Source organism: Lutra lutra, chromosome 10, assembly GCF_902655055.1.
Source record: "Lutra lutra chromosome 10, mLutLut1.2, whole genome shotgun sequence".
Classification (NCBI taxonomy): domain Eukaryota; kingdom Metazoa; phylum Chordata; class Mammalia; order Carnivora; family Mustelidae; genus Lutra; species Lutra lutra.
This window is the reverse complement of record NC_062287.1, coordinates 5499430-5523693: the sequence shown is the minus strand read 5'-3', so window position 1 is coordinate 5523693 and position 24264 is coordinate 5499430. Positions and strand designations below refer to the sequence as shown.

At 38.3% G+C, this 24264-nt stretch overlaps 1 protein-coding gene across 2 annotated transcripts in view; it reads left to right on the top strand.

The window, feature by feature from the left end:
- Nucleotides 1-24264, top strand: part of LOC125079945 (protein NPAT) — a 51207-nt gene that overhangs the window by 16497 nt on the left and 10446 nt on the right. For both annotated transcript variants that reach the window (XM_047693692.1, XM_047693690.1), the window contains exons 2-12: nucleotides 1498-1616; nucleotides 6720-6780; nucleotides 8490-8562; nucleotides 11280-11320; nucleotides 12560-12802; nucleotides 13699-13780; nucleotides 15459-15546; nucleotides 16084-16175; nucleotides 16260-16347; nucleotides 22864-22960; nucleotides 23590-23718. In XM_047693692.1, the coding sequence (XP_047549648.1) occupies nucleotides 1498-1616; nucleotides 6720-6780; nucleotides 8490-8562; nucleotides 11280-11320; nucleotides 12560-12802; nucleotides 13699-13780; nucleotides 15459-15546; nucleotides 16084-16175; nucleotides 16260-16347; nucleotides 22864-22960; nucleotides 23590-23718 (1113 nt within the window). The remainder of the gene's footprint in view (nucleotides 1-1497; nucleotides 1617-6719; nucleotides 6781-8489; nucleotides 8563-11279; nucleotides 11321-12559; nucleotides 12803-13698; nucleotides 13781-15458; nucleotides 15547-16083; nucleotides 16176-16259; nucleotides 16348-22863; nucleotides 22961-23589; nucleotides 23719-24264) is intronic.

Below are 24264 nucleotides of genomic sequence, written 5' to 3'. Positions count from 1 at the left end.
AATTCCTGCTGGTAGTTTTAAGCAAACATCTTAAAGAAGTTTCTTTGTACTGGGTGAATTCTGATTCAGTTCAAAGACAAGCCACGCAAGTGGAGGTTTTCTGATAATTTTCACACAGATCAAATTATGACAGTATCTGGGAATGGGAATGGGTCTTTGGAAAAATTCCAGCCCTGTCTGATCTTCTGTTTTTCTCAAATGCTTCTAAAACTTTGGTTATCTTCTGAGTTCTGTAAACGTTTTTCTTTTTTTTTTTTTTTTAAGATTTTATTTATTTATTTGACAGAGAGAGATCACAAGCAGATGGAGAGGCAGGCAGAGAAAGAGAGAGAGGGAAGCAGGCTCCCCGCTGAGCAGAGAGCCCGATGCGGGCCTCGATCCCAGGACCCTGAGATCATGACCTGAGCCGAAGGCAGCGGCTTAACCCACTGAGCCACCCAGGCGCCCAAACGTTTTTCTTTTTTAAATAATTTGTGTCAGTATTCTCATTGCTTTTATGGAGGAGAGGATTTTTAGAAGTCCTTATATTGTCATTCCAGCTGAAGCTGCTCAGAATTTAGAAATTAAAACTGAGTGCTATGGGAAATGGTTGAAGGGCTTTACACAAGGAAGTAATTTCACCAGATTTGATCCACAAGTCAAAGCAAGTGTGATGCTTTACACATGAGGCACCTTAATCCTGGAAGATATGTGAATTTTTTTTTTTGCCCCAAATTACAGTGTTTATTTTAATCAAATAGAGTAAGAACCTGGCCTCCCGATACCTCCTCCAGTGTTCTTGCTGTACTATGCTACTGTTTTGAGTTGTGGATTTAGGTAAACACTAATAATGCTAAGAAACAAAAGAACAAGGATAGGCTGCTAGTCAAGACAAATGAAGCATTCATGATGTGCAGGTACCACACGCTGATAAATAAGATTGTTCCGTAAATGTCAGTTAGATGTAAATGCTCAAGTTTTATTGAAATAGTATTTTGATTCCTAAAGGCATAAATTAAAAAATCAAAGGAGTGCCTTTCTTTCCTTCAAAGCGGGTCTTTTGTTCATTTTTCTCTTAAACCATTAGGCAATTAAGTGAAATGAACAAGTAAACAGCAGCGTTGGGAGAATATAGTTTTGTGATTATCCAGTAACTTACTTTTATAACTGTCTGCCAGCCTGGTCAGTATGGAGGTTATGGGGTAGAAGAACATTGATCATTTCTTTATTAGTTTTCCTGTCACTTATAGATTCGCTTGCAAGCATTACTGTGCATTAATTAACTTGATCAAATATCGCATGTTTTTAGTTTCTGTGTCAAATAAATAAATAAAATCTTTAAAAAAAAAAAAAAGACTACTTTGTCCTGCAGCACAAACTAGTGGCACTGGGCAAGGCTGCAGAAACCCAGGACATTCCACCTGAGGTTCCATTTCTGATATGAAACTGCATTTCTGCGGCCTTTTGGTGAAAGTACAGAAATTACTGGAATTACCTGACCTTCTGTTTCTCATTTAGGTTACTTACAACAGGAAAACCTCACTTCTACCTGCCAGACTTTTATTTTGGAAAGTTCAAATTTAAAAGAATATGCGGAACATTGTACAGATGAAGGTTTTATCCCAGCCTGCTTACTGGTGAGTGCTTTGTTCCTTAAGGGAAGTATTTCCTCATTGACCAACATGAGACACTATAAACACCAGTCTTAACATCAGCTCATTGGTAGTATCAAAATTGGTAGAGATTTGATAGTATTCATGCGTGGCTAGAAAGACCTAAAGAAGGCAGCTCTTCTTTTCACACATTTATGCCAAAATTTGGCTTCTCTGAATCAGTTTCAAAATGACCCTCTCAGGGCGCCTGGGTGGCTCAGTCAGTTAAACGTCTTCTTTGGGCTCAGGTTGCGATTTCAGGGTTCTGGGATAAAGCCCCACGTCAGGCTCCCTGCTCAGTGGGGAGCCTGCTTCTCCCTCTGCCGTTTGCCCCACTTGTGTTCTCTGGTGCATGCATGCTGTCTGTCGAAAGAATAAATAAAACCTTTTTAAAAAATAATACCCTCATTTCTTTTTCTTTTTTTTTTAAGGTGTTATTTATTTATTTGACAGAGAGACAGCATAAGCAGGGGGAGCAGGAGAGGGAGAAGCAGGGGAGAGCCCAATATGGGGCTTGATCCCAGGATGCCGGGTTCATGACCTGAGCCAAAGGCAGATGCCTAACCAATTGAGCCACCCAGGAACCCCAGCACTCTGAGTTCTAATTAGTTCCACTACTGCTTGTCTTGGGCTCATTTGTTTTCTGTGTGCTGTTGACTAAATACTTGTGTCCCTCCAAAATTCATGTTGAAACCCTAACCAGTGATGATGTTATACCACTGTGATGGTATTGAGAGGTGGGGCCTTTGAAAATTAATTAGGTTTAGATTAGATCATGAGGTTGGGCCCATTGTGAAGTTATTATTGCCTTTACAAGAATTGGAAGAGAGGGATCTTTCTCCTTGAAGAGACAGAGGGGATCCCTTGTGAGCACACAGCAAGAAGGGAGATGTCTAGAAGCCAGGAAGTTGGCCCTCACCAGGAACCAGATTGGCCAGCACCTTGATTTGAGACTCACCAGTCTCCAGAATAAGAAATGCCTATTATTTAAACCAACTGCTCTATGGTATATTGTAGCAACCTATCTTTTTCCTATGTCTGGTTGCTTACTTTAGACAAATAAAAAACAAGTGTTTTGTTATCTTATTGTCCCCTTTTTAGAATATCACTAGACCAACAGAGCATGATTTGGAATATAATGGACATATTTTGGAGCTGCATTATTTGACATAGTGTTTTGTTAATTTATTTTGAACATGTCTCCTTAGATTCATTTCAGTTGTTCACAGACAACCTACTTCTCTGTGGAGGAAACCTGAACAAAACTTACAAAACTGCTGAAGAATATCAAACATACTGTGTTCATTTAAGATGTCAGTTCTCCCCATTTTGATCTATATATCCATTACAATCAAAATCTCCACAAGCGTTTTTATAGATAGCAACAAGCTGTAATTCTAAATTTTATATGGAAAAGCAGAGGAACTAAAATAGCCCAAATAAGTTTTAAAAAGGATGGGTTGGAAGACTCCCATTACTTGATTGTAAGACTTAAAATCTCTGGTGATCATAGGGTGCCTGGGTGTCTCAGTCATTAAGCGTCTGCCTTTGGCTCAGGTCATAACCCCAGGGTCCTGGAATCAAGCCCCACATCAGGCTCCCTGCTTAGTGGGAAGCCTGCTTCTTGTGTTCCTTCTCCCGCTTGTGTTTCCTCTCTCACTGCCTCTCTCTCTTTCTCTCTCTCTCTCTGTCAAATAAATAAATAATCTTTAAAAAAAACAAAAACCTCAATCAAGATTGAGTGGCATTAGAGGAAGGTGAGGCACTTAGATCAGTGGAACAGAATAGATCCCAGTGTAGACACACACAAAATTTTGACAAAAGTGCAAAGGCAATTCACTGGAGAAAGACTAATTTTATCAGCAAATGAAAATAGAACAAGTAGACATCCAGATTCAAAAAAAAGTCCTCTACACATACCACATACAAAGATTAACCAAAGTAAAGATAGACCAGAGGTACAATGTAGAACTATAAGATTTTTTTGGAGAAAACACAGGAGAAAATTTTTGTAAACTTGGGTTTGGTGATGAGTTTTAGATGTGACACCAAAAGCACTGACAATAGAAGGATAAATTGGTAAATTAGACTTTGTAGAAATTTAAAAATTTTGCTCTACAATAGACTGTCCCGAGAATGACAAGACACAGGCTAGAAGAAAATATTTACATTATCATACATGTGATAAAGGATTTATACCCAGAATATCTTTTTAAAAACTACATTTTTTTTAAAGATTTTTTTTATTCATTTATTTCATAGAGATCACAAGTAGGCAAAGAGGCAGGGAGAGAGTGAGAGGGAAGCAGGCTCCCTGCTGAGCAGAGAGCCCAACTCGGGACTCGATCCCAGGACCCTGGAATCATGACCTGAGCCGAAGGCAGTGGCTTAACCCGCTGAGCCACCCAAGCGCCCGAAAAACTGCATTAAAAAAAAAAAAAAAAAATGAAATTAATGGGCAAGGAATCTGAAGATGGCCATAAGCTTATGGTAAAAAAATTCCACAAAAAAGAAAAAATGCTCCAAATCATTTGTTATTGGACTAAATACAAATGAATACTCTGAGATACCAATATATATTAGAATGGCTAATTTAAAACGATTTTTTTTTAAGATTTTATTTATTTATTTGACAGAGATCACAAGTAGGCAGAGAGGCTGGCAGAGACAGAGGAGGAAGCAGGCTCCCCACTGAGCAGAGAGCCCTATGCGGGGCCGATCCCGGGACCCTGGGATCATGACCCGAGCCGAAGGCAGAGGCTTTAACCCATTGAGCCACCCAGGCGCCCCTAAAACACAATTTTAAGAACTGTCAGATACTTGGCAGTAGGATGCAAAGCAGCAGGAACTTACATTCATGGCTGATGAGAACGTAAAACCATACCACCGCTTTGGAAAACAGATTGATAATTGTTTATAAAGGTAAAACATACATTCCCCATGTGACCCAGCACTCATACACCCAGGTGAAGTGAAAAATATGTTCCCATAAAAACTTGCACACTAATGTTCATCTGTGATGGCCAAAAACCAAAAAAAAAACAAACACATTGTCCTTCAGCCAGTAAGTGGGTAAACTATGGTACAGCCATAGAATCAAATAATACTAAGCAATAGAATGGGGCGCCTGGGTGGCTCAGTGGGTTAAAGCCTCTGCCTTCGGCTCAGGTCATGATCCCGGGGTTCTGGGATCGAGCCCCGCATCGGGCTCTCCTCTCAGCAGGGAGCCTGCTTCCTCCTCTCTCTCTCCCTGCCTCTCTGACTACTTGTGACCTCTCTCTCTGTCAAATAAATAAAAAAAAAAAAAGAAAAGAAAACAACACACTGTTGATTCACACAACAGCATGAATGAATGAATCTTAAGTAAATTCCTCTGAGTTCCTCTAAATTAGCCATTTTCAGCAAATAAGTGAAACTTACTGTATATAACTGGAGCCAGGACTCTCTAGGAGAAAGAAGATAAAGATAAGCCTAAGAACAAAATCTGTGGTGTTGAATCGTAGTCCTATTGTAGTTAATCATAGAGATATCACTATGACACCATATTTGGTATTTGTACAAATCTATATATAAATATAAGTAAGAAATACAATCTATATATTTGTACAAATCTACAGAGACATAGGCGTGTTTGTTTACATGGATGAACATGTCTGTGGTGTTGTATAGCTCTTTCTGCTGTGAGGGCCCAGCTGCAGTGGCCCCCCAGTAGCTACATGCACACCCAGCCCCTGTATCTTCTCCCGGTTCTGGAGGCTGGGAAATCTCCAGACTTCCCAGATCAAAATGCCCCAATTCAGTTCCTGGTGATGACTGTCTTCCTGGCTTAGTAGATGGCCACTTTCTCCACTGTGTCCTGACCTGAATTTTGAGAGACACAATACCAGTCGTTCACAAATTATTAGCTACTATAATTAAGGCAAAGCATAATGACTAGGTTAGCATTAAGCAAATCGCCAGACATTTCAGGCTTTAGTTAAGAAACAACAAAGTAGAAATCTTCAGGAAAGAAAAGGAGACTGGTCACCTGTCCTATGGTAGACATTGTCTTAGACATGTTTCATCTATCCTTACTTATTCTTCACAACAAATGACTGCGAATTAAGAATTAACCTGTCCACTTTTATGTGTGAAAGTAAGCCTTCCAGATTCTTATGACCTCAGATTTAAGGTAATAAAAACCTGCGCTTCAGTAGTAGGAGAAACAGGAAGTGAGTTTCAGAGAGGATGGAGGTGAAAATAGGAAGGTGCCGATCCTTGAGAACTCTTACGCTCAGCGATTTTTTTTCACTTTGTTTTTTGGCAGGTTCACATGGCTTTCAGGGTAGGGAGGGCAGATTAGGAGTTGGTCCTTACTGTTTTTAAAGAGTTATATGGGGGCACCTGGATGGCTCAGTTGTTAAGTGTCTGCCTTCGGCTCAGGTCATGATCCCAGGGTTCTGGGATGGAGCCGTGCATTGAGCTCCCTACTTGGCGGGAAGCCTACCTCTCCCTCTCCCGCTTCCTCTGCTTGTGATCCCTCTCTTGCTGTCTGTCAAATAAATACTTTTTTTAAAAGATAAAAAAATTAATTGCTATGTGACTGGATCCCTATCCCACAGCTGAAAACTGCTTTTCTGCCTTTGGATTATCTTATTAGCTAATGTAACATAGTCATAGTGTCCTATTCACACAGGCAAGATTCTTGACTTGTGGATTTCATGCAACCCCTAAGTTAAGTGACTCTTCATTTTTGATAACCTGTTCTTAATCTTTTCTTCATCAAAAAATCCAGATCTGGGGCGCCTGGGTGGCTCAGTGGGTTGGGCCGATGCCTTCGGCTCAGGTCATGATCTCAGGGTCCTGGGGTCGAGCCCCACGTTGGGCTCTCTGCTCAGCGGGGAACCTGCTTCCTCCTCTCTCTCTGCCTGCCTTTCTGCCTACCTGTGATCTCTGTCTGTGAAATAAATAAATAATCTTTAAAAAAAAAAAAAAATCCAGATCTTTTATAACTTTATACAGGGAAGTGTTTCATGGTGAGAAATTATGAGTAGTATTACACAATTTTTTGTAATGCTTGATCTTTTTTTTTTTTTTTTTTTTTTTCAGTCCTTGTTTGGAAAAAACTTGACAACAATTCTGAATGAATATGTAGCTATGAAAGCAAAAGGTAAGAACTGAGGGTCAGGGATTCTTTTCTATTTTATACAGTATTTTTCTAATTGTTTTAATTAGAAATAATTTTTAAAGGCTGTTAATCTTAATAGCCAAAAGAAAGCTTGTCTTAGTTGTGATGAGAGAAGTTTTGCTGGGAAATATTTAGTTTGCGTTTATATTGATTGATAAATGTGTGGCAAAAATCTGAATGCTAACAAATGTAACAAAGTAATTTTCTTAAAAAATAAAAATCATAAGTCTAGATGTCTAAACTGGTGAATAGCATTGCTGTGTGTTACAGAATTTTAAGCCAAAATTTTAATTATAAGGTCTTGGTAGTCTAAATCTCGACACAGGAACCAATCATAAAATTCTGGTTTATAGTAACCAAAATATAAAATAATACTTGCCTAAGTTAATGTTTTAGGGAAAAAGTTAAAATTATTTTATTCTCTAATACTGATAAATTTTATAATTGACGACATTAAAAAAAGAACCATAAAACAATAACACTGAAAAAAAGGAAAGATGCTTATCTATTTATTTATTGAGTTTTTGTCTCTAGACAGCTTTGTGCTAGATGCTTTCCTTAGTTTTACTTCAGTCCTTAAAATAACCCAGTTACAGGTTGATTATTAAGATCATTTTTAAGTATCAGAAAACTGAGAATTGGAGAAGCCATATAACTTTTCCAAGGTCACAACAATAAAAAGAATATGCTACTGGAATACAAAGGTTTAGTCCCATTTTTATGTTGGGTAGCTTTCTCTGGTTTGAGTTTTTTCAAAATATATGGTAAAGGGGCGCCTGGGTGGCTCAGTGGGTAAAGCCTCTGCCTTCGGCTCAGGTCATGATCTCAGGGTTCTGGGATCGAGCCCCACATTGGGCTCTCTGCTCAGCGGGGAGCCTGCTTCCTTCTCTCTCTCTGCCTGCCTCTCTGCTTGCTTGTGATTTCTCTCTGTCAAATAAATAAGTAAAATAAAATAAAAACCTTAAATTTTTTAAAAAAATGATAAGGATTTTAAATATCCTAGAAGTTTCCTATCACTGTGGGCTTTTAGAGCATATCCTAAAAAAATGAATCTATTCCCAGGAATGTTACCTGTAACTCCTAAGAATAGTAACTGGTGGGGCTTTTATTAAGTGGTTGCTAAGCAGTTGCAGTGATGTGGACATAAAAACATCGGTTGTAGCAAAATAATTTCCATAGTCAAAGGAGTTTGCATAAGCTTTATGGTATTGATTATAAATCAGCTTATTAACTTTCAAATATAACATGATGTCAAATAGAACATATTTAAGGTAGTTTGTCTTTTTGGGGCAGCACCTGACTGACACAGTTGGTAGAGCATGCAGTGCTCGGTCCTAGGGATGTGAGATCGAACCCCATGTTGGAAGTAGAGATTACTTAAAAATCATAAAAAAAAAATAGTTTGTCTTTTTTTTTTTTAATACAAAGACGGTTTAAAGTTAATCTATAAAAGCTTCAGAGGCTTTACAAATTTCCATTTCCCCTCATATTGCATCTGATACTCAATGGCTTAAGAATGCGATCTCCTTTATAGCTTTGCAGGTTGTATTACAAAAGAGGCTTATTTCTTAGTTTCCAACATGTCAACAGCTGAAAGAAAAGTTTGTTTTCTTTGTTCATTTTGTGTCTAAATCAAGGGGTGAATTTTCTTCAACTGTTTTTATTAAGAAACTTTTCTTCTTATGATCTAGAAACATCAAATGATGTCCCAGCAATTATGTCATCTCTATGGAAGAAGTTAGACCATACACTTTCTCAGATCAGGTAATAAAAAGCCTGTATCGTAAGCTTATCAGAACATGCATGATTTTGGAATGCAAACACACGTAGGAAGCTATTCAGGTTTAAATCTTCTTATGACCCACACAGTGCATTTCTGTGGTACTGATCTAATTTTAAATTTACCCTAGAGGTTATTGATATTCATTTGGTTTTTATTGGAATAATTTGCCATAAAATGCCTACTTGAATAAAATCTTTAGAAATCAGGACATTGAGGTACGTCTGGGTGGCTCATTTGGTTAAGCGGCTGCGTTCAGCTCAGGCCATGATGCCGGGGGTCCTGGGATCAAGTCCCGCATCAGGCTGCTTACTCTGCTTCTCCCTCTGCTCGCTGCTACCCCTGTTTGTACTCCCACTCTCTCGTTCTCTCTAGCAAATAAATAAGTCTTTAAAGGGGGGGGGGGGCGCTCCTGGCTGGCATCAGTGGGTTAAGCCTCTGCCTTCAGTTCAGGTCATGATCTCAGGGTCCTGGGATTGAGCCCCATATGGGGCTCTCTGCTTAGCAGGGACCCCGCTTCCCCCTCTCTGTCTCTGCCTGCCTCTGCCTGTTTGTGATCTCTGTCAAATAAATGAATAAATAATCTTAAAAAAAAAAAAAAGGAAATTGAGATTTACAGATGTTTAATGACATTTCCAGGTTCCCATAGCAAGTTAGAGGCAGATCTCTGGCTAGAATACAAATCTAATGCCAGTCTTGTGTGAATTCCCTCACATAGTTTCATAGTTTCATCTTCATTACTCATGCAAAGAATTGATGTGTTGAATTCATGCCTCGTTGGTTCATGCCCTATAAAGAAACAAGCTTGAATAATAATGCTACTTTTTGAATCTTTAATTTAGAATTTCCTCATGGTAGCAGTGCCCACCGTTTACCGAGGTCATGGCCTTGGAATGCCAGTTTTGGCATCCTTGGATGCCAGTCCTTACTGGTATCAGTTATAACATCTCATATTTAACTTTAGAATCTAGTATAAAAACTGGAATTTTCTACCCTTTCTCCCAGAGCTACCAGTGAACACCTGATATAAATTCTGCAGGGTCCCGGGGCACCTGGATATCTCAGTCGGTTGAGCATCCAGCCCTCGGTTTCAGCTCACGTTGTGAGATCAAGCCCCACTCAGGGCTCTGCGCTCAGCAGGGAATCTGCTTGGAACTGTCCCTCTGTGCCTCCTGCTCTTGCTTCCTTTCTCTCTGTAAAATAAATCTTTAAAAAAAAACAGCAGGGGCTCAATTTCCTTTCTCAGTTTAAACTGCTACAATGACTTCAAATGCTTTCTGTTCAACTTTGTACTACATCTTATTTGATAGTCTTACCTTTTTCCCCCCTTTTCACCTCATTTCTTCCCTTTCAAATAATCTTCAAAAACATTGATAATCTGGGGCACCTGGTTGGTTCTGTCAGTTAAGCATCCAGCTTTTGATTTCTGCTCAGGTTATGATCTCAAGGTCAGGGGTTTGGGCTCCCTCCTCAACAGGGAGATTTTGAGATTCTCTCCGTTCTGCCTCTCCCCCTGCTCACACAGTCTTTCTCTCTAAATAAATAAATAATTAAAAAAAAAAAATTTAAAAAGACATTCAGGGGCACCTGGATGGCTCAGTGGGTTAAAGCCTCTGCCTTCAGCTTGGCTCAGGTCATGAACCCAGGGTCCTGGGATCAAGCCCCGAATCGGGCTCTGTTCAGCAGGGAAACTGCTTCCCCCCTCTCTCTGCCTGCCACTCTTCCTACTTGTGATCTCTCTCCCTGTCAAGTAAATAAATAAAATTTTTTTAAAAAATGTTTCTTAAAAAAAAAAGACATTCAAAATTAATACCTGTAAATATTTATAAGTTACTGAGATATCTTATTGACAAGATACTACATAAAAATAAAAGGCTCTTAACGAGTTATTCTCCAGGTTGGTTGGTGCTTCTTAAAAATGCTTATTCAGGGACAGCTGGGTGGCTTAGTCGGTTAAGCATCTGCCTTTGGCTCAAGGTCATGATCTCAGAGTCCTGGGATCAAGACCCACGTCAAGCTCTCTCTGCTCAGCGAGCAGTCTGCTTTTCTTCTTTCTTTCTCAAATAAGAAATCTTTTCTTTAAAAAAATGCTTAATCAGTTTGGTAAGTTTTGTTGTTCCTGTTGGTAGAGACTCAACAGATTTCCCAGGAAGATAGTAGTCTCTGTCATTGGGTAACCATTATAAAGGGAGAATCACCTTATATTGTGAGCTATATGTTTGCTTTTCTCTCTTATTAGAGGCTGGATAGAATAGTTTTATAGTAATAAATTTGATAAATTTAATAAATTAACTTTGGGATTTTGAAGTATTTATAGAGTCCTATGTGAAATCAGAATTTCTCTGGGAAGATATCTCTAGCGGTAAAAGTAATAACTATAAAATTTTATACATAGCTTTCTTAAATACATTTACTTCCTAAAGTCAAGTCAGATCCTTAATGGGATGTTAAAGTTCTCTAATGCATACTGCACTGAATAGAAGCTTGATGGTTAAAGTCATATGTGCCTGAGTGCTTACATGCCACTTCTAAAGCAAGTAAGATTTGGTCACCCCTCAAAAAAAAATAAGCTTGTCTTTTTTGTCTGAGCGAGATCTGTTACCTTTTCATTCAGTGTATTCAGGTGTGACTGTTACTGGATTAGAGTGTGTCTTGCCAGCAGAACTTGTTTAATGTCTAACTATTTTGTTTTATTTGTTAGGAGCATGCAAAGTTCCCCCGGGTTTGTTGCTAATCAGAGAGGTTGGTATTCAACTTTAAACTATAAATAATGTTCAGAATTACTTCAAACTTAAACTGTCAGATGGACATTTTCATTAACGGTACATTTTGGTGGGTGGGGGGGCACCTGGGTTGCTCAGTGGGTTGAGCCTCTGCCTTCTGCTCAAGTCATGAACTCGGGGTCCTGGGATGGAGCCCTGCATGGGGCTCTCTGCCAGAGGGGAACCTGCCTCCCCGTCTCTCTCTGTCTTCCTCTCTGCCTACTGGTGATCTCTCTGTCAAGTTTTAAAAAAAAAAAAAAAACTTTAAAAAAAAATAAACAGGGGCACCTGGGTGGCTCAGTGAGTTAAAAGCCTCTGCCTTCAGCTCAGGTCATGATCCCAGGGTCCTGGGATCGAGCCCCGAGTCAGGCTCTCTGCTCAGCAGGGAGCCTGCTTCCCCCTCTCTCTCTGCCTGCCTCTCTGCCTACTTGTAATCTCTGTCTGTCAAATAAATAAAATCTTTAAAAAAAAAAACAGTACATTTGTGCTAAGTATCTATTTTGTTTAAACTACTGCTCTTCTAAGTGCAGTTATTATCATAAAAGGAAGTGTTTTCATTTATTGTAGAAATAAGCATTTGAAATACTCCCTATTTTTTCTCATTGGTACTCATTTATTCACCTCTTCTTAATTCTCACTTCATAGGTTTGTTTCTTAATTTGTGGAAGTAATATCAGTATGAATTATTGCAGAAGAAATACACTCGTAGATTTATAAAGTTTGTGTGGACAGAGGACTGTCAAACCACAGTGCTTTGAGCAGTGTGGGTCTAGTTATTCACATATTTTTTTGTAAATACAGGAGTGTAATGTATTTTCCCTTCCTATGATTTTCTTCTTAAAATTTTGTTTTCTCTGCATTGCTTTATTGTAAGAACACAATATAACATGCCATCATGTCAGTCAGCTGTTGGTTATTGGCACGGCTTCTGTTCAACAGTAGGCTCTTAGGTTTTGGGGGAGTCCTAAGTTGCATTCTCAAGTATACAGAGTCGGTGCTCCTAACCCCTGTGCTGTACATGGGGCAGCTGTACTCGCTTCAGTTTGTTTCACAGGAAATTATGTAATTTTATCATAAACTTAGCTGATACTTTTAAGGGTTTTTTTTTTTCCCCTAATCTGTAGATTTCACATGTTAAACAGTAGGAGTATTACGTAGACTTGTTAAAATTGCCCAGAGTACTCCGACAGTTAACCTTTTAAATGCTCATGTGTTTCAGTCCGAACAAGAAGTGGAATTGCGGAAATCAAACGACAGAGAAGGCTTGCGGCTCAAGCAGCTCCCGCGAATTCAGAGTTGCTGACTTTAGCGTATCTTTCAGGACAGTGTACTACTGCTCCTCCCCCGCCGCCGCCGCCTCCAGCAGCTGTGCAGGTTATCCGGCCAGCTGGCCAGATTGCAACACCTTTGAGGTCCAATTTCCTAGTGGTCAGCCATTCACAGTCACAAGACACAGCTGCCAGTAAGTTTGAATTTTCTTCTCTGAAATTTTGTTTTTAGTCCGATCATATGAATCAATGATATGCTGCACTTCTATACTCATTTTATAAAATTATAGGAAAAAAAAAGACAAGCCTGAAAGTAGAACACACTTTGGGTAGGTTTGCCTTAAAGTAAGCGTATTACTATACTTAATGAGACATTTTAATCTGGGATTCTTATTTCTCTTCTAACCGCAGGATAGAAAAGACTCTTGTTGTATTTGAAAGGAATACACAGTACATCTGACCTCCGTATCTTAGTTCATGCCGGTCTGTTCTGTAGTGAGGAATGTTCCCCCAGTCCACCCCCATCTCTGCGTGTTGCAAATCCCTCCTATTTCTGTGAAGCTGAGAGCTGGGCATGAACTTAGACACCAAGCGGTGTATCTTGATTGTTGTATACTTGAAACTATTGAAAACGCATGATAGGAAGGAGCAAAAGCTAGTTAATAACAGCGTTGGGATAAAAATTCAGGTGCCTGCTCTCTTACTTCTTAGACCAGTCTTCTTTCTCTTCTGTGCAGCTAAAATTTTTCACCATCAGTTACATCCTTCCTCAGTTGCATCTTTCCTCCAACCTTGTTTACACCTCTGCGTAAAAGCACTTAGTATACACACACTGTAGTGTACACGAAGCAGTTCCTCTGTCCTTCCACGTTATTTTTTGTTGAGACTGTCCTGTACCTGTACTGTATAAAACTTGAAGTCGTATTTTACTCATCTTACTTTACAGTGCCTTGCACATGGTAAACCATTCAGTATATGCTGAGTTTAATACAAAATAATAGGCATTTTGTAATGCTGCTTATTCCATTAATTCACACTTAGAAAACTGTTCTGTGTCCTCGACTTAATACTTTGTTTTCTTGAAATACAGCTGGAGAGGCTTTAAATATCATTCCTGGTCCTCAGGAAAAGAAAACTCAGACCACGGTCATGTCTCCGGCTAGACGCAAAAGGTAAATGCATTTTGAAAGGACGAGTTTCTGATAACCACTAAAATTAAAGAATTACATCACCATATTTACGTTATGAATAAAGTAACAAGAATGGATTCAGTTCCTCAGGCTATTATATCCATTTTTAAATGCATTTTTTTTTTCACATTTTAACTTCCCTGAAATCAGGTTATATCTTCTAATCAATGGCTTATTACTCTTTCATTGGAAGTGGTTTTTTGTAATAGTAGATAAAAATATGTCTTAAAATTGGTAGTATAGGGACGCCTGGGTGGCTCAGTTGGTTAAAATTGGTAGTATCTCAGATTTTTTTTTAGATGATTGTTCTTTTTTAAATAAATAGGAATAATACTAGCATTTCCACAAACAAGTATTTCAAGTCTTAAAGTCAGTTTTTTCAGGGAGTCTTAGAGAGCAGAGTTCTTTCTGGTTTAACCTATGTGTCTTTGTTTGAAGAGTATTTCAGAAAAGAGAGATAATAGTTTTTAAATGCTTTTTCTGATTTCTTAAAACTGCCATGCCATGGATATTTTTGTTAGAATTTTTATAATTGGTTGTCTCTCATTCAAGGCTGCCTCAGCCTTCTTTATTTTAATAATAAAACAACTATAACAGTATCTAACATAAAAACCTTGGCTTTTTTATAAAGTCTGTACACAGGGGCGCCTGGGTAGCTTAGTTGATTAAGTGTCCGACTCTTGATTTCAGCTCAGGTAGTGATTTCAGGGTCATGAGATCAAGACCCATGTTGGGCTCTGTGCTGGGTTTGGAGCCTGCTTATGATTCTCTCTGCTAAGGGAAATAAATCAGAGAAAGATAATTTTCATATGATCTCAGTCTTATGTTGGGTGTAAGAAACAAAACAGGATCATAGGGGAAGGGAGGGAATAATAAAACAAGATGAAATCAGAGACTGAGACAAACCATAAGAGACTCTTAATCCTAGGAAACAAACTGAGGGTTGCTGGAGGGGAGGTGGGTGGGGAGATGGGGTAACAGGGTGACAGGCATTAAGGAGAGCACGTGATGTAATGAGCACTAGGTGTTAAAGACTGATGAGTCACCGAACTCTACATCTGAAACTAATAATACATGATATGTTAATTAATTGAATTTAAATTTTTAAAAATTGCCAAGAAAGATATTAACAATTATAGTAAACTGCCCAAAAAAAAAAAAAAAAAACCTCTCTCCTCTCTCTGCCTCTCTGTTTCAAAAAAAATTTTTTTAAATAGTTTTTACACATACTTTGTTTTATTCAATTCTTTAATAAACCCAATAATGCAATTGATCTTACCCTGTTATAAAGTAGGTCAAATAGGCAGAACTGGGCTTCCTGCTCTGCAGGGAGCCTGCTTCTCCCTTTCCCTCTACCTGCTGCTCCCCCTGCTTGTAGTCTCTCTCTCTCTGTCAAATAAATACATAAAATCTTAAAAAAAAAAAAACAAAAAACACTTACCTTGCTACAGACCACATAGTAAGTGGTGAAGCTAGACTTCAGATTCATTTCTTGTTAATACAAGTGTAGAATGGTTTTCTACTCTATCCAAAGCTTTGTTGTTACCACAAAGAGAGAAAATACCTGTTCTTCCATGATCTTAAGATTTATATCTATATATGTAATTATTGAATCCGTTTTTTATACTTTTTAAAAGACAAGCTCTGAAATGTGTTTCAGTGAATCTCAGAGGAAAAGTAACACTTTATCTGGGCCTCATTCAACGATAAGGAATGTCCAGGATCCAAATGCATTTGCAGTAGAAAAAGTAAGTGACCTTACCAAGCTTTGCAGTCTGAGATATTCCTGAGTTTTAAAATATTGATATTTACGTGTGTGTGTGTGTGTGTGTGTGTGTAGCATTTGTGTGTTACAGTATTTCTGTAAAACTGCAGCGTAATTGCCTTGGGATAGAGAGTAGTAAAATGTATGAGGAGGAGACAGTCCATTTGGAATAGGTAGCATGTGCAGATGTACCAAGTAAGAAGCAGTGCTGTGTTTAGGGACCTGTAAATACATTGTGGATGCTGGATTATGCAACATAATAGGGCATTTTACTAGCATCATCTTTTTAAAAACCCTGAATGAAAAGTTCGGGTTTGGAGCTGTGTTTTGTAATCAGTGAAGAAAGAGTTGGTGAAGGATCTGTGAAAACACTTGTGAAGTGTAGTATTCGAGCATTAATACAATGGTAGCCACCCACCATAACTTCTGAGTTTCCACCTAGATTTGTTAAAACTAGCTAGCGTCCGTTCACTAGAAGCTCTCCCCTATTCTTTTACTAATATTGATTTTTCTTTTCCAGCAAATGGTTATTGAAAATGCACGAGAAAAAATACTAAGTAACAAATCTCTTCAAGAAAAGCTTGCAGAAAACATTAATAAATTTTTGACTAGGTAAGCTATGTGTGTGTTGATGATGCCTAACTGTTTTCACCTAATTTTGAGAGACTGGTAAAAATTTTTCTTTCTGTATTACAGCGACAACAATATTACACAAATGCCCAGGCAAACAGAGAGCAACCCTGCGGAACCAGAGACTTCAATTGATGAACTCCTGGGACTCCAGGTATAGGTTAGGGGGTGTGTGTGTAGTGCATATACTCGTAGTTAAAACTGATGGTATTTTGGTTTCATTTCAAAACCATTGCCAAGAAGCGCATGCCTGGCTCAGTTATGCGACTGAGTCATGCGACTCCTGATCTTGGGGCTGTAAGTTCGAGCTCCATGTTGGGTATAGAGATTACTTAAGAAAAAAAAAATAATAAAATCTTGACCAAAAAAAAAGAAATTGCCAACAGATGTATGAAATTATTTAAGATAATAATTTTAGATAGAGATTTCCTTCATTATCCAAATATAAATGTAATCTGTTCTTGAAAATGCATTAGTGAATTTTCCAATAATCAGTATAAATTATATTATTTAAATGGTAAAAATTATAAGACATCTCTAACCCATCTACTATCACTAATTCTTCCATATACCAGTAAAACACTTTACTTTAGCCATACAACATGAGTGGGGGATATGTTTGTGGGCAGCTAGCAACAATACGGTACAACGTAAGTATAAATTGCATTTCTTTTACGTTGCTACAGACTGTGTAATTGAGGAAACGATGAAATTAAATGTTAAAGATAAATAATGAATCCAAGTAAAATGAACAAGACACTTTAAAAAAGAAAGGTTACTAACTAAATGAATAAATTGTGTGAAATTTACTGCCAAGAGAAGGAAGATGGGACTACAGTCACTGTTGCTATTCAGTGATAGTGAAGATGGAAGAGCGTCAGCTGGTAAAGGAAGAATTTAACAATTTATCTTTAATATTTGTTCATGTGTTTAAAAGAAAAAGATTTGTTTGTGTACACATAACCTTCCTCAAGAGCAGCTGAGTTTGTGATGGCGACACATCCTTTGACTCGGACTCTTGGACGGTGTGACCCATTCTTGTTGCCATGCCCACCAGGTGAATTCACTGTAGCAGATTTGCTTTCAGGTGAATTCTAGGTAAAACCACTGAATTTTTTTTTTTATTTTTTATTTTTTGGTGTATTTCTTCAGAATACTTAAAATTTTTTTTGCTACCTCTTCCCATAGTGAAGTTCAGTAAATTTAACAAAATATGACAAACTTTTTAAAGCGACTTTAAATTATCTACCAGTACTTTTTTTTTTTTAAAGATTTTATTTATTTATTTGACAGAGATTACAAGTAGGCAGAGAGGCAGTCAGAGAGAGAAGGAAGCAGGCTCCCTGCTGAGCAGAGAGCCCGATGTGGGGCTCGATCCCAGGACCCTGGGACCATGACCTGAGCCGAAGGCAGAGGCTTTAACCCACTGAGCCACCCAGGCGCCCCTCTACCAGTACTTCTTTTTAAAACTTCTCCTGTCTTAATGTTTAACAGATGAATACACCCTATTCTGAATTTTATAGTCTTTAATTGCTTGTTTATATTTTCTCCACAAATATCAGATACTTCCCATAATCAAGGCACTGTGTTAAATACTACGAGAAATTATAAAAAAGAGAAGACACAACCCTCTGCTTTTGCTTTCTAGTATTTCACATTTGGGAAAAGTTGAAAATTCAGATTTAAATAACTTTTTAAAAGAACAGCAAAACAGATTGCCCCACTGAGTAAAAACATCAGATTCATTGAGAAGCAGTAAGCCAGTTGTATAAATAGGTGAGATGGAATTTTTAAAGTATTTACAAGTCTTTGTGACTTGGAGTAGGTAAGACTCCTTAAGCTACACAAATCACTGTTTAAAAAAAAAAGCTTCCTTAAAACTTAAAATACTTGCTTGTTACAATCATCATTAACAAAAAATTAAAAGTCAAACCACCAACAACTTGGAGAAAATATTCATAATACATGTATCTCACAAAACATTTTTACCCAAAGTACAGAAAGAGCTCCCACAAATCAATAATAAAAAGCTAAGCCACCCATTTTAATAAAAGGATAAAAGACTGGACCAGCCAAAGAAAATAGAGGAATGACCACCAAGCCCATGAGAAAATGTTATTTGTCATTTGGGATTTTAAAGTTAAGAATACAGTGAGATACCATTTCACATTCACTACAGTGGCTGAAAGTTAACGATCTGACAATACCGGATGTTGACAAGGATATGAAACAACTGGAACCCTGAAAAATTGCTGATAGGAAGTTATGAAATGGTACACCTGTTCTGAAAACTGATAGTTAACAAAGTTATGTGTCCACCTGTACACTTTCCTTACGACCTGGCAATTACTAGGTTTTTACCCAAAAGAAATAAATATGTTCACATATGTTTATAAAAAAGACATCTACAAGAATATTTGTAACAGCATTGATCCTAACAGACAAATACTAAATCCGGATATCCACCAACAAAAAAGGAATCAACAGATTCTGGCAGTCACAGGATGCTGGTGAACAATGCGAAGAACCTACCAGCTAATACACATAACAACGCGGCTGAACCTCAGACACATGTTGATCTAAGATAGACTAAAAAAGAATGTGTTTATAGTGCGCCTCCGCTTGTATAACATTGTAAAACAAGCAACACAAATTGATGCTGGTAGAAATCAGAAATTGTTGACTGAGTGAGGTGAGGGTAGTAATTTGCCAAAGGACGAATTCTCTAAAAAAAAGGGGGGGGGGCGGGGATGGTTGTGTAGATGTGTGGGTTTTTTGTTTTTGTTTTTGTTTTTTCTTTTTTTGGATGTGTGATTTTCTTGGGCAACGGAAATGTTTTACTTTTTTTTTTTTAAGATTTTATTTTTAAGTAATCTCTACACCTACCAAAGGGCTCGAACTCAACCCTGAAATCAAGAGCAGCACACTTCCACCAACTGAGACAGCCAGGTGCCTCATTTCACACTGTGGTTACACAGTCCTTAAAATTGCTATGGACTTGGGGCGCCTGGGTGGCTCAGTGGGTTAAGCCTCTGCCTTGGGTTCAGGTCATGATGCCAAGGGTCTTGGGATCAAGCCCCGCATCGGACTCTGCTCAGTGGGGAGCCTGCTCCCCCCCACTGCCCCCCGCCTAATTGTGATCTCTGTCAAATAAATAAAATCTTTTTTAAAAATTGCTGTGGCCTTAAGATGTGTGCATTTTATTTTATGTAAGTTATACTTTGAGTTTTAAAAATATTTAGAAGATTGATGTGCAGTTACCTTTGGAACATTCATTTCAGGGTTCTTTTGATCCTAATTTTTAAAGTTGAGAATAAAGCAACTTACTAGAAAAGTACATTTTGTGAACATTAACTTTTTTTTTTAAGATTTTATTTATTTGACACAGTGAGAGAGGGAACACAAGCAGAGGGAGTGAGAGAGGAAGAGACAGGCTTCCCACTGAGCAGGGAGCCCGATGCAGGACTCCATCCAGGACCCTGGGATCAGGACCTGAGCCGACCTGAGGCAGACGTTTAATGACTGAGCCACTCAGGCACCCAACATTAACTTTTATAAGACTGTATCCACCATTTCATAATTTGGTACATTGTGTTCCCGACATTATTTACATTACTGTAAATTTTCAGCTTCCTGGATATAGAGATAGTTGTTCAGGCTCCTAGACAGCTCCCATAATCAAAATGAACTGGCTCTTTAACTTCAAACAACTTTTTCTTATCATTTTATGGGCATTTTTATAAAAACTCCCAAGTTTTTATCACTTCATGAAAGTTCCACTTTAACTCTTTGCTCCATGTGAGTTTCCTGTCTCATGGGATTCAAATGTATGCCTTGCCAATCTTGAAGAATACAGCATTGTGGGATGTTTTATAAATAACTAAAATTGAGAATCTTAAATCTCCCAATTATTAGAATAAGAGTAAATGAAGACCCTAGTACTGTAACTTCTATGAAATCTAATGTTTTAGCTGAAAAGATTTACTACTGCTTTTTATTCCATATTTCTTTTTTGTATTTTTTTAAACTTATATCTTCACATAAAATTGACAGAAATGGATTAAACATTTTTACTGAGCTACATTACTGGCATACTACTCCAAGCTTTCGCTCAGAATCTATGTCATCCTTGTTTGAAGTATCGATACAATCCGTTTGCCCCAACTTTTACAGGAAACACAGGTGGTGGTTGTGTTTTACCCTGATAGCTGGTAAACGTGAGAAATTTCAGCACATTTTTACAGACTGCCCTTGGGTAGGGTGCAGCCTTTACCCCTTGGTTGCACACTAGGGTTTTTTTGTTTGCTTGTTTGTTTTGGGAAGTTTTTTGTTGGTTGTGGGGCCGGGGGCGGGTGGGGGGGGAGGCTGGTTTTGGTTTTGTTGTTTAAGATTTTATTTATTTATTTGACAGCAAGAAAGGGAATACAGGCAGGGGGAGTGGGAGAGGGAAAAGCAGGCTTCCTGTGGAGCAGGGAGCCAGACCCGGGGCTCAGTCCCAGGACCCTGGGATCATGACCTGAGCTGAAGTCAGACGCTTAACAACTGAATCACCCAGGCGCCCCTGTTTTGTTTGTTTTTGAGAGAGAAAGCGAGTAAGCCAGTCAGGGCAGTGGAGCAGGGAGCAGAAGGAAAGAGAATCCCAAGCAGGCTCCATGCTCAGTGCAGAGCCTGATGTAGGGCTTAATCTCACAACCTCAAGATCAGCACCTGAGCTGAAATCAGGAGTCAGATACTCAATCAGCTGAGCCACCCAGGTGTCCCTGACTGGTGGTTTTAGAGCATGTTCACTTTCATTCTGTTTGAATCATATTGACTTCCAAAAAAAGTTGAAATGTCCAGTAAACATGGAGACATATTCAGCTCAGTAATAAATACAAATTAAGAGAACAGATTACTTTTATTTAGTAGGCTGATGATGCTTAAAAATTGATATTACCCGTTATTGGTAAGAGCTTGCACATTGTTACACAGAACAGGAATTCTTAGCAATTTCTGTGGAAGACTACTTGGTAGTAGTTCTCAAAATTTTAAATATGTATATCCTCTGACTCTTTATCAGTGGATTCAGTAATTGTACTAGTAAAAATTTACCACAAAAAAAACAAAAACAAAAACAAAAAAAATACCTGATCCCTGGATAAAGATTTTCACTGTGGTATTATCTAATGTCCAACATTGGGAACTGATTAAATGTGGCATAGTTAGCAAAGAAAAAGCCTGTTACTAAGGGGTTCGTTTCTTTTAAATAGATAGTGGATTAAACATTTAGTGTTGTACCCTACTATTAAAAGAGACAGTATGGGGAAATTTTAAAAACCCACAAGAATAAAGAAGAGGACAGAAAAAAAAAAAAAAACTCTTGAAGTTAGAATTGACAAGGGGTCATTGACTTTGGAGATCCAGTATTCTAAGCCAGTAAAGGCAAAGCTCAGGAAAAAAAAAGAAAAAATTTACAACCTAGAAATCCCAAAAGGCTCAGTACCAGTAGCTCTGAAAGCAAATGTAGAGACAGCTACAAGCAGGAAACGGGGTGCAAAATTGAGGAAGTCGTCGTTAACCTCTAAATCTTGTCCGCATTTTACACGGTCTCCACAAACACTGTTGTCCATCATACACTCACCCAGCAAAATGTCACTCGATCAAAAGAAAAAAAAAAACTAAAAGTACAGATGGTCCTGCAAGATAGTTCTGCTGTGTAGATGGTGATTGACAAGCTCCCTCCATTGGCAAAGAGTTTGCAGGTAGCTTTTGATGTGCCCCTTTCAAATGTGAACAGACTAGGGGCACCCAGATGCCTCAGTTGGTGAAGCGTCTGCCTTCGGGTCAGGTCATTATCCCAGGGTCCTAGGATTGAGCCTTCTGTCTAGCTTCCCCCCTTGCCTGCCACTCCCCCTGCTTGTACCCCCTTGAGCGCACTCGTGCTCTCTCTCTCACAAATAAATGAGCAAAATATTCAAAGATTAAGAGACCAAAGCAGATAGATAACAGGGGTGAGCTTTATATAGAGGTCACCCAAGCTGATAGGAAAATAAGCCAGGTTTGTAGTTATCAGAGACAGGACGTTGAGGGGTGGGGATACTGGATGAAGGTGGTCAAAAACAGAGACTTCTGGCGAAAAGAGACTTCTGGGCTGTAATGTACAGCATGATGACTAGTTAACACTGCTATATGGTATATTTGAAAATTGTTAAGAGAGTAGGTCCTAAGAGTTCTCATAAGGAAATAAAAAATTTCTTGTTTTTGTCGCTGCATGAGATGATGGGTGTTAACTGATTGTGGTCGTCGTCGTTTCTCAGCATATGTAGGTCACGGCATCACACTGCACACTGTCAACTTAGTGCTGGATGTCAAGTTTAAAAAACAATCTGTAGTGCGACTTTACTTAAGTTATACATACACACATAACTATAGTTCCTATGTTCATTTTATTTTAATTTGGGGGAATATATCCACCAAAGCAGTTAACTCTAGGAAGTGGAATTAGGGAACATTCACTTTCTACTTCCTAGTGTTGTTTTTAGTTGTTTCAAAGGACCCTAGTGTTAAAATCAGAAGAAATTTTCATGGCAGGAAGTAATTCATAAAAAATGAAAGTTGTCCTATGCCCTCTAGGTATTTTGCCGGTGTTACACTACCTACTAATTCAGTCAGGACCACTCTTTTTTGGCAGAGTGAAATCCATATGTCTGAGGAAGCAATACAGGATATCCTGGAACAAACAGAGTCCGATCCAGCATTTCAAGCGCTCTTCGACCTCTTTGACTATGGTAAGTAGACCATCCCAGGGCATTTAGAAGAAAAAAGTTATAATTTCTTTGGCCCCTTAACCAGACTAAAACAACATTCCCAGAGCATCTGAAAAAAAGTCCTGTTTTCATCAAAACAAACACACGGCTATGAAAGTGGGGTGGGAGTTATTTTTTCCATAAACTCTAGCTGTAAAAATGGAGAACCTTTTGTATTTTTTGTGGGCATTATTGCCAGTCAACACAAATAGGTTGATGTCAACTACTACACATACATTACACTAAACACAATTGGATAATACTAAACGAATATAAGAAATTGGCATTGCCCTCAGTTTTATGATCTTGTGCAGTGGTTCTCTAAGTGTAGTCTCCAAACCAGCATATAACATCATCTGAGAACATGTTAAAAGGGCAAGTTCGTGGATTCTCCAGATGATTCTCATATAGGCTGAAGTTTAAGAACCTCTGGTCTGTTGGAAAAATCTTTATTTCTGCCAATGACATATAAGCCAACATGTTAAAAACATCCAGAAGACCATAATTTTAACATAAAATTTAACATTTGCTTAATCACTATCAAGCTGCATTAACTGATGCTTATTTTTATTTTGATCATTTAATTTTTTTCCCTATTCCCTTTTTAACAGGTAAATCAAAGAATAATAAAAATATATCACAAGGCATCTCCAGTCAGCATCTGGAAACCAATCCCAGTGTAGTCTTAGCAGATGAAACTAATCTAGCAGTTAAAAGTTCTTTTGATACAGAACAATCTGGTAAGAATTTAGTCTTGTTAATATCTTCTATCTAAATCCTAATATCAGTCTCAAAATTTCAAAGGCAGAAAATACTGTTTAATTTGGAAGTTGTTCAGATTGCCACATAGTTTGTTTTTGTTTTTTTTTTTTTAAAGATTTTATTTATTTGAGAGAATGAAAGAGAATGAGAGCATGAGCAGGGGAAGTGGTAGAGGGAGAAGCAGACTCCCTGCTGAGGAGGGAGCCTAATACCCTGCTCCATCCTGGGACTCTGGAATCATGGCCTGAGCCGAAGGCAGACACTTAACCAACTGAGCCACCCAAGCACCACGGTTTTTTGTTTTGTGTTGTTTTAAGTTTTTTCTTTTCATTAAAGAAAAAATTCCAAGCCTTTGAGCAATTTGAATAAAGGGCGAATTTTAGTACTCATTCTTCAGTGATGCAATAGGTTCTTGATATCCACAATTTAGTATTAATAGTGTGGTCCAGTTTGACAGAAATCTAAAACATTAAACATTTTTTTGTGGCATAAATTCCAATCCCTTCTTTGTACAGTTAGTGTGT